The 16,344-nt window shown below is 52.4% G+C and overlaps 2 protein-coding genes across 3 annotated transcripts in view; both read right to left on the reverse strand.

Annotated features, from left to right (window-relative positions):
• The window catches only part of Irf9 (interferon regulatory factor 9), a 6,284-nt gene extending 2,421 nt beyond the window's left edge, over positions 1-3,863 (reverse strand). The window contains exons 1-6 of the mRNA XM_005377043.2: positions 3,331-3,863; positions 2,162-2,345; positions 1,452-1,635; positions 1,118-1,245; positions 914-1,031; positions 745-813 (exon numbers count right to left, since the gene is read on the reverse strand). Coding sequence (XP_005377100.2) covers positions 745-813; positions 914-1,031; positions 1,118-1,245; positions 1,452-1,635; positions 2,162-2,344 — 682 coding nt within the window. The 5' untranslated portion in view covers position 2,345; positions 3,331-3,863. The remainder of the gene's footprint in view (positions 1-744; positions 814-913; positions 1,032-1,117; positions 1,246-1,451; positions 1,636-2,161; positions 2,346-3,330) is intronic.
• Positions 3,864-3,954: 91 nt separating this feature from the next.
• On the reverse strand, positions 3,955-16,113 carry Rnf31 (ring finger protein 31). 2 transcript variants are annotated; one of them, XM_005377041.2, is made up of 21 exons: positions 15,657-16,113; positions 15,412-15,558; positions 15,115-15,270; positions 14,663-14,722; positions 14,489-14,564; positions 14,001-14,178; positions 13,146-13,533; positions 12,690-12,977; positions 12,176-12,424; positions 11,891-12,070; positions 11,572-11,778; positions 8,391-8,564; positions 8,208-8,306; positions 8,029-8,118; positions 6,753-6,867; positions 6,522-6,640; positions 6,144-6,257; positions 5,908-5,965; positions 5,051-5,147; positions 4,204-4,372; positions 3,955-4,092 (listed from the first exon to the last, which is right to left on the reverse strand). In XM_005377041.2, exons 1-21 carry the CDS (start codon positions 15,843-15,845, stop codon positions 4,039-4,041), a joined length of 3,207 nt encoding a protein of 1,068 aa, XP_005377098.1. In that variant the 5' UTR covers positions 15,846-16,113; the 3' UTR covers positions 3,955-4,038. The 2 variants fall into 2 exon arrangements, with proteins under 2 accessions (XP_005377098.1, XP_005377097.1); XM_005377040.2 differs by having other exon boundaries at positions 12,690-12,980.
• Between the last annotated feature and the right edge of the window lie 231 nt (positions 16,114-16,344).

Below are 16,344 nucleotides of genomic sequence, written 5' to 3' on the forward strand. Positions count from 1 at the left end.
ATTGCTGCAAGTTTAAGGCTGGCCTAGGCTACACAGTGAGTTTAAGGCCAGCCTGAACTACATAGAGTCCCTGTCTCGAAAAAAAAAAAAAAAAAAAAAAAAACAAAGGAGAAGAAAAAAAAAAAAAAGAAAGAAGGTATGCCCTCTTCTTACCCCTAACCCACACCAGCCAGGGGTGTCCTCTTAGGCTTTCCTACCATTCAAAAGAGTAGCTAATATATAGATCACCCACATCAAAGCTTAATGCCCAAGGCCTTGCTGTTTACAAGAAGGTCCCCAGAACCTGGGCTTCTATTGAACACAAAGAAATCAGTGTCCCACCATGCTTGGTGGGACATGCCTGTAATCCCAGCTACTCAGGAGGCTGAGGCAGGAGGATTGAAAGTTCAAGGCCAGTCTGGGCAATTTAATGAAATCCTGTTTCAAAATAGGGCTAGCAACATAGCTTAGTGGTAGAGCACTTGTGTAGCATGTGTGAGGCTCTGGGTTCAACGCTCAATACAGCAAAAAAAAAGAAGTCTTAATGTGGATGTCCAGTGAACAGTGCATGTTAGGTTGAATTTTTGAAAAAAAACTGTGGGGAGTATGTCAGGCACATGGAATTCTGTCTAGAAGCCCGTGCCTCTGTCTAAGGTAAGGCAGGGGGTACAATTTGCTACTAAGCTGACTGGACAAAGGACACAAGGTCAGAAGCAGCAGACTGGGAAGGGAAGGGAGCACAAAAGGCTCATAAGAGTCAAGTACCTAAGTCCAAGTCTGCAGAGAACAAATGCTCCATCGGGTCCTCAGCTGTGGCCTCGGTGCTGTCTGTACCTGGAATTGAGGCAAAGGTACCGGTCATTCAGAGTGGAACTGAGGACTCCATGGGCCAGAGGGTATAGCACAGAGGATACAGAGGCAGGGGATGCGGTACCTTCCGGCGGCTCGGGGCTGCTCCCGCTGCTCCCGGGGCTCCCGTCGTCATTCCCATCGCTCCCGCCGCCGCCGTCGGGGTGCCCCACTCCCACTCCCCCAGTGGCTCTCGCTGCTTCCTGCGCACAAGTACCTAGGATCAGCCCACCGCCCCTCCAGTTACTGTCCTGTCCTCAGGCCCACCCGGCCCCTCCCCAGCTCTCACATTACTGAAGGGGTTCTGCAGACAGGAAGGACTGAGGGTGCAGCTCTTCAAGGCCTCTTCCTCCTTCTCCCTCTCAGGGGATACACAACTGTGGTGTCGCTTTGATGATTTCTGGGTCCCTGGTTGGGCTGTGCAGTTGTTGAGGGGAGAGAAGCGTTAGGAGCTTAGGAAAGGAGGGAGGCAAGGGGTCTGAAGAGATGGGTGGACCAGGAAGGGGAACCTGCGCAGCAGCTCCTAAAAGGCAGGGACGCGGCGGAAGTCCAAGGGGCCTCGGGAGGCCACGTCTCCATCCTTCCTCCTCATTCTGCTGGGCAGCTGGGCAAGCGGCACTCACCAGGCAGGGTTCCCGGAGGCAGCAGCCGATACACCTTGTAGGGCTCAGCAATGTCCATACGGCCTCTCTCAGGGACCTCCTCAAATTCTGTACTCTTGTTGAGGGCACAGCGTAGACGAGTCTTCCAGGTAGCAGGGCTTCCTATGTCCCCATCCTTGTACTTTCCCTTAAATATTGCCCAGGCCTAGTAAAGAGAGGAAGCGAAGAAGAGGCAACACGTTACCTACCCCAGCTGCCCCTCCAAGAGGGCTGGGCCCACGGCCTGTGCAAGCTCAAGGCCGTGAGCTCGGATGGGCTTGTGCCAGGTTTGTGTTCTGCTGCTACTTTGAAATCTCTGCTTGCTTGCTATACTGGCACTTCAACACAGGGCCTTCCCACTGAGCTGCATCCCAGGCCCTTTTTGAGATAAGGTCTATGCGAAGGTACCCAGGTGGGACTCAAACTTAGGATCTTTCTGCCTCAGCCTCCTAGAGTGCTGGGATTACAGGTGGCTGCCACTACCCCCACTGCCATTTTGAAATCCTTAATACTGATCTTTTAATGTGGGGTTCTGCATTTTCATTTGGTACTGAGCTCTACAAAGAACACAGATGGTCCTACTCTCCAACCTGCCCCTTATCTGAAACCTAGACAGAGACCAAAGGGCTTGAGGCCAAGCACACCAGTGCATACTCCGTCCCCCAGGGGGAGCGGCTTCTAGGCCCTTTCACCTTGAAGAAGAGGGCGTCCTGGTCCTCCCGGAAGTCCTGTTTGCCCGCATGCTTCCAGGGAATGCGGAACATGGTCTTGGCTGGCTCGTCATCCCAGCACACCCCTGGGAACTGCCCACTCTCCACCTGCTCCACCACCCAGCTCCGGAGCTTTCGGGTGCAGCGAGCCCGGCCTGACGCCATCCTGGGAGACAAGAGGGGAAGCAAGCATCACAACGGCGCTTCGGGAGGGAAGATCCACTAAGCCCCTGACCACTGGGGCTGGCTGCTGCAACAGCCCCACGTTTTGGCTCCACATGTACAACATTCTCTGAGGCAGAATTACTTTGTTTCTTTCATCACTCCTAATTATTTTCACTAGAAATTACTTTTTTTTTTTTTTAGAAATTACTTTAAAAGTAATTCTTTTTAACATTCTGAGCTGATACCTGGATAGAAACCTTAGACACTGGTCTTTTTTTTCCAATAAGGTCTCACTCTGTAATTTAGGCGGGCCTTGAACTTGTGGCAATCCTCCTGCCTCAGCCTCCCAAAGTGCAGGGATAACAGATGTGCACCACCACACCCAGCAGACATTTTTTTTTTTTTTTTTAAACATTGTTGTAAAGACTTTTCAGCAAGTCCTGAGTTCAAATACTGGTACAAAAAAAATACTTTTCAGCAAGGTACTGTTTGGGAGAAAAGATAATTCCCTTGGAGGTCTCCTGGTGAAAGGCTGTTAAGAATCCCAATTCTTTACTATAGGCAGAGGAGGGTCCCTGAGATGCTTCATCAACCCTCTTTACCTATCTCCCCAAACCCACCCTTGACCTTTGGCCCTCTTGTGTGCTCCAGGGGTAGGTGGGGCTTTAGGAGCTGTGGTCACAGGCGGAGCTACGACACAAGTGGGCAGGGCCAGAGGACAAGGGGACAAACAGGGCCTACTGAGGCTGCATTAAGAGACTTCCTCCATGGACCTACAGGCGCATTTCTTCCCTGTCCCTTTCAACAGGGCCTGAACGCTGACCCTTACCAGTCTCTCATTCTCAGGCCAACTTGAACTGCTTCCTGACCCACAGGCTCTCCGCCCTGTAGAAGGCGCCGGGGCGCCTCGGGCAGGGTCAGGCTCCAATCTTACTGGGCCTTGCAGCTCTAGATCCCTGGTGGACTCCCTCTTTGGCTGTTCTTACCTGAGCTGCTGTCCGGGCTGTTGCAGGGCTCAGTGCCCCTCAGGCCCTGGCTAGGCGGCGTATGATCTCTCCACCCCTTTCCACAGTCCCCACCCTAAGTTTCAGTTCTCCTCGGGGAGGTCCCTTTCCCAGAAGTCACGTGGCTCGAGTTGCAGGGCAACCGGCTACCACTAGAGGGAAGCAACACTCGGGACTCTGCACAGCTCCGCCCTCGTTAGGGGGCTCCTCCCTCTCCTCTCTCATACTCCCTGCTTGCACCTGACCTTTTGCATGTGGTGCTGATGTCGCCTCACGGAGGCCAATTTCCTACGGTCTGGCTAGGAGCTTTAGGGCCACATGTACACCCGTGTCTGTGTCCCCCCACCGTACGCACTCGGTACAGCTCGGTGACCCCCAGCACTAGCTAAATCCCATGAAAGGAGGGAAGGAGGGAGGCCGGGAGGGAAGCCCAGCCAGGTGGTTGGGCGGGGAGAGCTTGGCCATTCAGGGAACCAACTGCTTCCTGGCCTGAGTCCAGGTGGCTCAGATGGTAGGCTGCAGGAGACCCTTTCAGCAAAATTTCATTCACCCCCTCTTTCCCTGGCACCCCTAGATGGTAGGGCCAGGAAGAAGGACCACCAAGAAGCCTGGCAATAAGATGCCTCTTTATTGGTGCTGGAGCTGTTCCTGAGGGAGCCACTGGGCCCTCCTGAAGACCCCTGCCCTCAGCTACTTCCTCCTGCGGGGGATACTCTGTCCCAAGGGCACCTCTTCCATCAGCTTCTGCAGAAGGAGAGAGAGGATAATGATACTGGATGCCTGGAGCTCAGAAACAGGTTGGGACAGGTGACATTTGGAGGGAGGTGACAGGTAAGGCTGAGCCAAAAGCATTACCTGTGACAAACGGGCTTGGTAGGCAGGGGCATCCTCTCCAGCCAAGGGCTGGGGGTGCACATGCAGGTAGCGCTCAGTGGCTGTCTCCAGCTCCTCCACTTCATACAGAGCTGCTGGGTCCAATGAGTGGGCATTGATGAGGCTCACAAGATACTCTTTGTAGTGTGCCCTGGAGGGATGAGGGAGTAGGATATTTGTTCTTCGGTTAATTAATATTAACTGAGTGGGCCTAGCACTTAGCTGGGCACTGGGACCCTCAGACAAACAAGACGAATCCTAGCTGAGCATGCTGGTGCGTGCCTCTAATCCCAGCACTTTGGGAGGTTGAGGCAGGAGTCACAAGTGTGACTTCTTCCTGGGCAATGTAGTAACTTCAAGACCCTAGTCTATGCAACTCAGTGACTCTGGAAGACTCTATGTCAAAGACAGCAATGTAGCTCAGTGGGAAGGCCTCAGGTTCCACCCCAGTATCACAAAATCAAACAGGTCAGGCATGGTGGCACATGCCTGTAATTCTAGCACTTGGGAGGCTGAGGCAGGAGGATCACCATGAGTTAGAGGCCAGCTTGGGCAACATAGGGAGTTCAAGGGTACCCTGAACTACACAGTGAGAGCCTATCTCAAAAAACAAGAACCAAACTGACAATTGCTATCTGTTGTACTTGTAGAACAGTACCAACCAGTGTCTACTTCTACTACCCATCCATGCCCCTTCCAGAAGAGCCCCCTCTCCCACTCTTTGCAGGATGTACTGCTCCCAGAAACCCTACCTGACTGCCTGGCCACACCCTCACCACTCCTGGCTCCCACCTCCCACACCGTGCTCTGTGGCCTGCCCAGCACTCACTGGCAGAGGCCGGCATAGCCAGGTGGAGTTTCCTTGCCACAAGCTTCATCCCTGAGCCCATTGGGAACCTCCTTCTGCTCCATCACTCGGCAGCCACCTAAGGGGAGGGGAGGAAGGGACCCCTTGTTGGGAGGAGGCCACTGCCTACAAAGCCCCTGCAGAACGGGGACATCCAGGGAGCCTGTGGAGGTAGCCCCCAGGGAGAGGACTGAGCACACGAACTCCTGCTCCACTAGGGCTACTCAGAGAAGCCACCAGCAGCACAGTAACTCTCATACACAGGCAGGGACCCTGCTGTCCCTACTTTTACCCATGCTGGCTTTTGGCCCATCACCACTTACTCCCTCGTATCTCTCTCGTTACTTAGCTCTTGGACGGTTAACTTACCTGTGGCCCTCATGGAACCTGAAACAGTGCCCTGCAACTGCCAGGTTTCATTAAATACAGAGCTGATTCATGAAGCGTTATCATTTGAGAACGTGAGAAGAAACAACATGAGGGCCATGTTTTTTTTTCTTTTTTTTTTTTTTTCTGAGACAGGGTCTCACCGTGTAGTTCAGGCTGGCCTTGAACTTACTATGTAGTCCAGGCTGGTCTCGAACCCATGGCAATTCGCCTGCCTCAGCCTCCCAAGTGCTGGGATTACAGGCATGCACCACCATGCCCCGCCTAGGGCCATGTGCTTTAATGATTTTGTAAAACAGCTTAGTAGAAACATGACTATTATAATCCCCATTTTACAGAGGAGGAAAAACTAGATCTGGGGAAGTTAACTAGCTGGCCAAACTGTTCCCACACTGGCACACAGTGAGTCCAGCGCACCACCTCCCCTTCCCCGAGGCCTGTCTGACACTCACCTCCAGGGGCTGCCCGGGCTCCAGCAGGAGGCTCTGTGTTAAACATGATGTTATTGTCCTGAGGAGGGGCAGAGACAGATGGGCATTATGTTCCCCTTGATGCCAGCTACTGTTGCATTTCCTAGCCTTCTGTGCCCACCTTGGGCCCTGCAAGAATGTTTCCACTCATGCCCACCCTGTGCCCTTCCTCCTCCTCCTGAACAACCTGCCAACCCAACCAGGCCACCACCTCTGACCTGTAGCAGCTTCTGGAGCCGGGCAGCAGTCCAATCGCGCAGGTAGAAAAGGCAGTCTCGAGGGTGGTGAGCATGCAGGGACTTTTTCACCCTGCAGTTAGGCTCTGGACATTTCTGGTAGAAACCCAGATGAGAGAGGAAAACTTAAGAGACTGCTGGGGTCTTGGCTTCTCAGGAACCCCTGCATGAGGGGCATGGGGTGAAGGGAGATGGAGACATTGGACGGTCTGGAGCAGGCAAAAGGGGAAGGTGGAGAGACAGACGCACTTTACATCCTACTGATCTCTTTTCTCCCCTGGACTGTTCCTCAATGGCCTCTGACCCTCAAACCCAATGGCAGCCCCCTACCCTCCTCTCCCTTCCCCACCCTGAGCTCACATTTTTGGCATAAAAGGTGTTGTAGCAGCCGCTGCAGAACTGGTGGCGGCACTGGGTGCAGTGAAAGTGCATGCAGCCTCCGCGAGCCAGGGCGTAGGAGAACTTGCATTTCGGACAGTCTGTAGGGGATGGCGGGTCAGGGCTGGGGCTGCCACTGCAGCTCAAGGCCCTCAAGGAGAGAGCCGTGCTGCTGATAGACCACTGAGTAGACAGGCAGTGGGACAAGCTTACCAATGCCATTTTCCTGAAGATACATCGCCAGGCCCTGGGCCTGGTATTCTGGGTCGTTATTGCGTTTCCAGTTCTGGAACTCCTCACAGCTCTGTCCTCGGTGCTGCTCCTCCCACTGCCAGAAGGAAAGGAGCTCTGTCCCACCCCAGGCTCTACTTGCGGTCCCTTCCACTCACATCTCGTGGGTCCCAGTTTATGTCATGCCACCCACCATGTGCTCACACGCTGGACACATGGTTCCCCCATGTTCTTATTCCGTCTCATATTCATTAACAAGTCTAGGTTCTACCACTCCAAACCTATCTCAACTCTGTCCCCTATCTTCATCCCTTCTGCCGCCAGGTTTCTCCAGGCCGTCATCAGGCCTTGCCTCAGTTACCTGCTCGGGTTACTAGTCTCTTTCCCTTGCACTCCCTGGGGCCCATTCTCCACACTCCTGCAAGCCTTTTCAAAGCTAAATCGGGAGCTTCACGGTATTGGCAGCTGTCATGGTCTCGGGTTTCATTTTATTATTATGCTTCATAATGTAGGTACAAGTCCATTGGTATCAAACGGTGTTTCTTAAAAGATAAATGAGACGTGTCAGGCCTTGCTGAGTCTCAGAGTGACGGACATGCTTGTCTCGCCTGGCCTCAATGGCGGTCTGTTGATCTGGCAACCAGCTCTGCACCTGCTGCCTGTCAGCCTGATCCTTGTTCTCGAGGAGCCAGCCGACAGCACTTTCTACCTTTGGCCTTTTCATGGGCTGATCTCTCTGCATGGCTGGCTTCTCATCTTTCAGGTCTGATCAATTAAACCATTCTAGAGAACACTTTGTTGACCTCTCTACCTCAGTGGGTCCGTGCTGCTATTCCTTATCTCAGATCTCTATTTTCTTTATAGAACTTATGCCATGGGGCCGGGGATATAGCTCAGTGGCACAAATGCCTGCCTGCAAGCACAAGGTCCCGAGTTCGATTCCCAGTACCAAAAAAAAAAAAAAGAAAAAGAACTTATGCCTATGTAAATTATTTCCTCCTTCCCTTGATTTTCTTCCACCCTGCCTCTTTTCCCTTTCCTTTCTCCACCTTCCCTTCTCCTGCTTTCTCTCTTCCCTTTTTCTTTCCTCCTTCCTCTCTCCCTCCTCTCCCTCCCCTTGGGCACAGCTTGCTACCTAGTAAGTTCTTTGAGCTCAGAGCTCATGTCTGTTTTGCCTTCCAATATACTCCCTGAGTCTAACACAGTACCTGGAAGTAGCTTAGTAAATATTTCTCTAAGGACGAACACTGAGACTCACCTGGCGCTTGCAGCGGACACAGAAAGTCTGGTGACACTGGGGACATGTTGCCTCCAGCTGTTCACGCTCATATATGAAGCCAAAGGAGCACTGTGAGTGTAAGAACATAAAGCTACTCAAGGCCTTACTTGCATCATCCCTGTCCCTCCACAGCCAGCTCTTCTGGGCAGGGCACATACCTGGGCACACCACAAAAACTTGGGGTCCCGCATTAGCACAGCCTCAGTCAGCTTTTTATGAAACAGTGCATAAGCATCTGGCTCCAGACTCTCCCGAAGCTGGGGACAGGATGCAGACGTGGTGTGGGTGGGTACAGTCCCTGTGCAAAGCCTAGGGCACCTGAACCCTAAGGGCTGCAGTACCTGGATATCAAGGGTAGAGAAGTAGCTGAGTAACTGTGTGTCATCGGTGAGGTCGGGGCGGCCACAGGCGGGGCACACCATGTCTGTGATGTGCTTTTCCTTCAGTGCAATGGTGAAGTGTTGGCGGAAGCAGTCAGGACAGATGGTGCACTCACAGGAAATCAGAGCCTGCATCTACAGGAGAAGAATGAGAAGGGAACGAAGGGGGTCAGAAACCACAGATGCTTGTCCTGGGAAGGGGCAGTAGCTTTTAGGTGTCTTCTGAAAAACAAGGATTTAACTGGGCAGGGGTAGAATCTCAAACGCCAAGATGCCAGGCAGGCAGCCCAGCCACCCAAATGTCTGGAGACGGTCAGGTGGAGGTAAACATAAACATGTCTCTGAAGGCATTCACGTTCAATTAAAAACAAACATGCAAATAATATCCTTGAAATGACACTGCAGAGATACAGAAGCAATTACTGGTTGTCAGGTGACCCTGTCGGGGGAAGGAGGTTATGATTATGGGGTGCTGCAGAAGGGGATTCTTTGTGGTGATGGAACAGTCTGTATCTTGCTTATGGTATTGGTTTTATGTATCTGTGTATGGGATAAAATTGCAAAGAACCTCACATCCATGAAAAGAAAGAGCTGCAATATCATTATGGTGTCAGTGTATATTTCTTGGTCTTGATATTACATTATAATCATATAAGAAGACATCACCATAGGGGGGGGTGAAGAGCCCATAGGACTTGGTACTATTTTTGCAACTTTCTATAAATCTACAATTATTTTGCCTTCTTTTGTTTTTTGGTTTTTTGGTTTTTCTCCGGTACCGGGAATCAAACTCACAACCTTGCGCTTGCCAGGCAGGCGATGTGCCGCTGAGCTAAATCCCCAGCCCCTATTTTGCCTTCTTTTGTTTGTGGTACTGGGACTGAACTCAGGCCAGGAAGAAACTGGCACCATGACTGGGCAAGGAGGCTCTCCCCATCCAACCAGATGGCCTGGGCTTCCCACCAGATCTCCCTCCCTTTCATGAAATTTGTCCAGTATCAGAGGTGACCTAACTGTACTAAGTGGGCACTATGGGGGAACACATGCACAGGTGAACATGTGATCCTCTGCACTAAACTGCGTGCGTGCGTGCGTGCATGCATGCGTGTGTGTGTGTGTCTCATCTTGCTATGTAGTTCAGGCTGGGCTGGCCTTGAACTCCTTATGTAGCCCAGGGTGGCCTCAAACTCCCAAGTGCTGGGATCACAGGTATGCACCACTATGCCAGTTTCTAGACTTTTTAAAATTTTGAGTCAGGGTCTCATTAAACTGCTATATTGCCCAATCTTCCTGCCTCAGCCCCCAAGACTGCGATTACAGATGTGCACAACTATGCCTTGTTCATGATTATTTTGTAAAATAAAGAGTAATAAAAGCCGGAGATACAGCTTAGCGGTATAGTGCCTGCCTGGCAAACATGAGGTCCTGAGTTCAATTCCCAGTATCCCCCCAAATAAGTAAATAAGTAAATAAATAAATAATAATAAAAATAAAGAGTAATAAGAAAATAAAATACACAGAGCTGGATAACCAAACTTGACTGCATTTGGCCAGTGAGCTGCCACTTCTGACCTAGACTAAACTGAAGCTCAGGAGGTAAAAAGGGCTTGTTCCTACCAACTGGATTGCTTTCTTTTTTTGGTAGTACTGAGAATTGAATACAGGGCCCCTCATACATGCTACTTGAACTTACTATGTAGCCCAGGCTGGCCTCAACTCACAGCAATCCTCTTGCTTCAGCCTCTCTGGGATTACAGGCATTCACCACCATATCTGGCACCCAGACATTTTTTAGAAGTATATTTTGAGAAGAGGCCTCCCAAAGTTGCCTAGACCAGCCTTGAACTTTTTTTTTTGGTTTGTTTGTATTTTTTATTTTTTTGCTACCTGGAATCAGACCCAGGACCTTGTGCTTGCCAGGCAGGCGCTTGTGCCACTGAGCTAGATCCCCAGCCCCCAGCCTTGAACTTTTGATCCTTCTTCCTGAGCCTCTTGAGCAACTGGAATTATAGGCATACATACTACCACCCAGCACAGTTGGATATTTTAATGATATTAAAGAATTATTCTTTGGGAGGCTAAGGCAGAAAAATCTCAAGTTCAAGTCCAGCCTGGGCAACTTAGTGACTGAGTGAGACCTCGTTAAAAAAAAAAAACAAACCTGTGTGTGTGTTGGGGTGGTTGGGGAGATAACTCAGTGTGAAAGCTTTGGGTTCAACCCCTGGTACCTCAGGAAGAATTATTGTTAATTTTTTTTGGTGTGACACTGGTACCATGGCTTTGTTTTCAAAGTTTACCTTTTAGAGACACACATGGAAGGATCTACAGGTAAAACTATATGGCACCTAAGATTTGGTTCAAAATGATCCTCCAAGTGTATGGATGAAACATAGATTGGCCACATGTCACTAATTTTTTTTTTTTTTTTGGTTTTTCTCCGGTACCGGGAATCGAACTCACAACCTTGTGCTTGCCAGGCAGGCGCTTTTGCCGCTGAGCTAAATCCCCAGCCCCTACGTGTCACTAATTACTGGAGCTTGGCGATGAGTGCACTGAGGGTTACGGACTCTAAGGGGACTTATCATACAATTTGATCTATTATTTCATGTTTGCTATCATCAGCTCTTAGGTGCCCCTTCAAGGGACAGTGGTAAAGGTCTGCTCTCCAGGCTGGTGCTGTTGGGAAATAGTGGAGTCCTTAGGCGGCAGGGCCTGGTAGGAGGTCTTTAGGTCACCGGGGTGCACCCTTGAAAGGGCTGCGAAACCCTGCCCTCTTCCTCTTTAGCTTCCAGGCTATGAGCTGAGTGCTTCCACCACAATGCGCCACAAAAGGCCAAAGCAATGGAGCCAATTAGACTGAACCCTCTAAAACTCTGACCCAAAATCACCCTTTTTCTTTCTAAGCTGATTTTATCAGGTATTTGTTATAGCAGCAGAAAGCTGACTAAGACAGTGTTTGAAAACTTCCACAGCAGAGTATTTTATAAAGGGAGAAGGGAGCCTGTTCCTGCCCTCTTCTTCTCAGAAGGCTTCAGAGGTACCCCGGGAACCACTGAGGAGAAAAGAGGGCCAGGTGGGGGTGACCTGGAGGTCCAAAGGGAATACAGTAATTCTCCACCCAGTGCGGTGGGGCGGGGCTCACCCGGTTGCGGGGCAGGGTCCAGCTGCACACGGCGCATTCCTGGGCAAGCAAGCGGCGCAGAAAGGCCCGGTCCTGGCTGTGCCTCACAGCCTCTACCACATCCAACAACTCATAGTTCCTGGGAGTCTCCTGCAGCAGTGACAGTGCCAGCTCTGCGCGGCCCCAGCTGGGGAGGGCATAAACTGCCAAAAGTCGTCTGACTAGGCTCTGCAATTCAGGTGGGAGGGGAAGAAGTGGTTGTCAGACCCCAGGGATCCTCTCGCTGTCTTCGGCTTGCCTTTCTAGGTAGGCTCTCAGGCTCCTCATCCCCTCCCAGCACCTGCTTGTCTGGCCCATCCCAGGAAGGCTCAGGGCCAGTGTCCCAGAGGCGCTGGTGAAAGGGCTCTAGGCGCTGGCGCTGCAGCTCAGTCAGGGCCCGTGCCACATCACCCCCATGCTGGAACAATGCTTGAAGGGACCCTTCCTGAGGGCCAAAGCCCAGGGACTGGAGCTCCTGCACCTATAAAGTGGGAGTAGAGAAAGAGAGTGAAGAAAGCAAGCAAGCAAGGGAGAGTAAGAGACTCCAAGACCCTCAACCCCAACCCACTTCCAGAACAGCCATTACCTTCCTCCTCCGGGCCCTCACACACTCCTCCACAGCTTCATCCAGGTTGCCATGACGATCTAGCCAAGCTTTCCGGGCTTCCTGACAGGAAAAGGCACCCAGCTCTGGGTCCTGCTGGCCAGCCAGCTCTGTCACCATCTCCAGCACATAAGGCAGCTCTGAGTGCAACCACTGCAGGGGCACCTCGGTGCCTGAGTACTGTAGAGCTGAGAAGATCTCCTCTGGACAGGCACCTGCAACCTCTCCTTCCTATGGGACAGTAACACACAGAAGGCCCGTCAGGAGGGCACTCTCCATCCACCCTCAGCCTGACCCAGGATGCTGCCAGTGGCCAAGCTCAGCTATACTGGTCATGCGACTGTGCATAGTGTGGTACCTGCCACGTGCAAAGTGTTCAGTAAAAGGCAGCTGCTGTTAACAATGACAAGCTTTATAAGAACTCCTATTAAAAAGCCATAGCATCTTCCCTCCCCTTACCAGTTCAGCCCCACCTCATCCCAGGCCCCATCCTCACCCGGATCTTGATCACTAACTGAAGACCCTCCTCCCGCATCTTGTCTTGGCGTTGTTTCTCAGGGTCTCCACAGGAACTGGGCAGAGGGGCACTGAGATGTTGTGAAGGCCCAGGCTTTGGCAGTTCCTTTTCCAAAGAGCTTGCATCCAGCCGGGGAACATGCTGTGCTGGGATGGGGCTGCTGGTCCGATTGCACACAGCACACACCCAGCCAGGGCCCGAGTTGCAGAAGGTACAGTGAATACAGTACCAGACTTGAGTCTGGGCAGAGGAATGCAAAGTATCCCCCTGCTGGGAAGGTAGAGAGAATCATCCCATTGGCTGGCTGGCTGAGGTTCATGACAGAATATACACAGGGAATTGGAGAAAACTGATGGAAAACGAGGAGTGAGGAAGTAGACAGTAGTCTGAGGTACTAGGTGCAAATAATGAGTTGGAAGGCCAGCAACAGGTTACCTTAAGGGGCTGCAGGCAAATGCCAGCATCGTGGGAATCCACCACCAAGCTGGGAGGCTGGGCCAGCCGAGGTCGCTCACACATGGCACATAGCACAGCTGCTGCCTCATTCTCAAAGGTACAGCTCTGGCAGGCCCACTGACCCCGTGCAAGCTCAGGCTCTAGGCCTCCAGTTCCTTGGGAACTCTCAATCCCTGGCCCCAACACCTTACAGCCTCTGGGCCGGTCACAGGCCACACAGAGCACTGCCCAAGGCTCATTTAACATGGCGCAGGTAGCACAGTGCCAGGGTAGACGGGCACTTGCAGGATTTGGGGAAGAAAGAGAGCAGTCTCCTTGGGCCAGCAGGGAAGTCAAGGGGAGCCGCGGTGGAGCTGAGGCAGGTAAACTGTAACAGAAAAGCAGACACGGCCTGCTGAGGTGGGACTTGGTGCCTGGGTCCCTCACCCTTGTGCATCCCCCATGTCCCAGGCTCTGGCCTTTGCACATGTTGATCTCCCTGGAATGCCCTTGTTATCTGCTCAATATTTAAATGACAGTTTACAGTATGTTTCTTCCAGGCAGATATCCCTAACATGGGGCCTGAAGCCCTGTGAAGAGTTTAAAGTACTAATGATTGAGATGATCCCTTGGGCCAGATTGCATCCACCTACTACCTGTTTGCATACCACAATAACCTATCTTATTGCAACTGCCACTGGCTTGACATATATGTCTATAATCTCCTTAAAGCCTGTGACTGGCTGCTTGTCCTCTACTGGACAGTCTTTAGCACAGAATCTTGCACATAACAAATACTCAATTAATCTTAGGTTTTCTTAATTTTACTCCTACCAAGAAAAGACAGCCTCTCACCTGGGGCTCAGGTGGGTGGCCTGGGTGGCCCCAGGCAGGGTCTGGCGCAGGTGATGGGCACGGGATGGATGTCCATGGAACAGGCGGTCACAAGTTGGGCATGAGACCTGCTTACAGGCTGGGCAGTGCAGTGTGCCTGGGGCAGAACCACAGAGAAAACAGGGACCAGAAGGGGGGCCTGGAATGTAGAAACAAAGAGAACAGAACACCTTTCTTTAAAAGACCAGTTATATATGAATCTGCTATATGCACAAGACTATTTTTAGCACATCTGGACTCAAGGAAGCAATTTTAGGGGTTTTTTTTTTTGGTACCTGGAACTGAACTCAGGACCTTACACTTGCCAGGCAGGTGCTTGTGCTGCTGAGCTATATCCCCAGCCAAGGAAGCAATTTTAATCTCTTTGAAAAACCTAACAAATAACCAAGAAGATCCCAAATTTCCATCAATATAGTGTCCCACCCCTCCCTACACAGGACCAGTAATACCTGCAGCAGAGGGTGGAGTGAGGGGGCCAGGAGCCATTTCTCTCAGTAGGGGGTCTAACTCTGAATGCTGCAGCACCTGAAGAAGATAGGGCAGAGAAATGGGCAAGGGCCTGGGGACAGAGTCCCACAATTCCTGTTTCCTCTGTTCAACAGCACCTTTCTCGCCCTTCTTACATCATCTTCAACTTTGTCTTTCAGCAGCTGCTCCAGTGCTTTCTCTCTTGGATGAGCATTCTGCAAACAAGATGAAAAGGGTTTTCACCTACAGCCTTAGAACAGGACTCTCTCTCTTAAGTCCTGGTCCCCTAACAGTCACAGGGAGAAGAACAGTACTAGGAGCTCCCAGATTGCTGTGGGGACCAGGCTCATGGTTCAGCAGCATGGGGGTTCTAAAAGTGGCTGGATTTGCCGGGCGCGGTGACGCACGCCTGTAATCCCAGCACTCGGGAGGCTGAGGCAGGAGAATCACTCCGAGTTCAAGACCAGCCTGGGCTATAAAGTGAGCTCAAGGCCAGCCTGAACTGCATAGCTAGACCCTGTCTCAAAAAGACCAAAAAAAAAGTGGCTGGAGTTAGGCTGGAGTTCTGCTTGGTTCTTAAGACCTCAGGACTAGAGGTATATCTCACCTGCAACAGTAGACTGAGCTCTGTCCGAAGCAGCAGTACTTCCAGTGTGACTGTAGCAACCTGGTGCTCATCTGGCTCCTCCTGGTCTTCCGGGAAGCTCAGTCCATCCGGCCGCTCCTCAGTATAGCCATACAACCGCAGCACATCCCGGCCCCCCTGCCACACATTCACAAGAAGTGACCACCCTGCAGGCCCGGTTGGCAATCGGACTGGATCAGTTCTCATTCACCCAGGCCCTTTGCAGCCAATCCCCAGCCGCGGTCTAGTCCCCTTTCCCACAAGCCCCAAGGGTTTCACCTGCACAGCATCCACGGTGCTGCGAAAGACAGGGTTATTAAACTTGACCGAGCGCCAGTACCGAGGCCGCTGAGGGCTGAGAAGGTTGCGGCCGTATTTCTCCAGGATGTTCAGGGCCGTGGCCAGAGTGTTGAGGTAGTTTAGGGGCTGGGAGCAGCAGAGAGCAGAGATGTGAGCCCAGACCAGCCCTGGCCTCTGGACTTAGGTCCCCTTTCTGAGCCAGGCAGGGCCGGGCCTGACCTCACCTCCCCATGAGCGTTGCAGCTAACCAGTCGTGCGGCGTCCAGTAGCAGGTAGCGAGAGGCTGGAGGCAAGGAGGTGGCCAGTAGTGGCCGGAGCTGCTCCAGGGCAAATGTCTGTGCAGAATCCCTTCTCAGGGCGCTCGCCAGCTCCTCGCGGGCGGCCAGGAAGGTTTGTTCCTCCTCCCCCGGCATCCCGAGGCAGGAGCCAGCCCCAGCCTCGCCGCCCACCAAGACCCGGCGCGGGCTGCGCGCGGCCCGAGAGCCACCCCTCCCGCCTTCTGTCCTCTTTGCGACCTGACCCGCTCTCCGCAGCCGTCGAGGGGTCACTCAGGCCACGGTCACTAGCCCGGGGTCCAGCGTCAGGATTAGCCGGGAACAGGAAGTACTGGGGAGGAGGGCGGGACTGCGATCCGGCTCCAGAGGAAGAGGCGGGGTTTAAGGTTAAGGAGAGGGCCGGTCAAGAGCCAGGGGGCGTGATCATGATGAGCAGGTACCAACCAATGAGGAGGCAGACAGCCCCTGGCTCCAGCCCCTGGCTCCTCCCCCTGACGACCCTGCGTATTTCTCCAAGTCCACCGCTCTTCCCTCTTTCTCCAGGCTGGCTTCTGGGTAACCAGGAGAGGGGTTATCCCATTTTGCTCAAACTCTTCCTCTGTGTCTGTCCCCACTCGAGGAGTCCCACGCTGCCGGG

The sequence above is a fragment of the Chinchilla lanigera genome, unplaced genomic scaffold (genome assembly GCF_000276665.1).
Source record: "Chinchilla lanigera isolate Chin_1 unplaced genomic scaffold, ChiLan1.0 scaffold00008, whole genome shotgun sequence".
Taxonomy (NCBI): domain Eukaryota; kingdom Metazoa; phylum Chordata; class Mammalia; order Rodentia; family Chinchillidae; genus Chinchilla; species Chinchilla lanigera.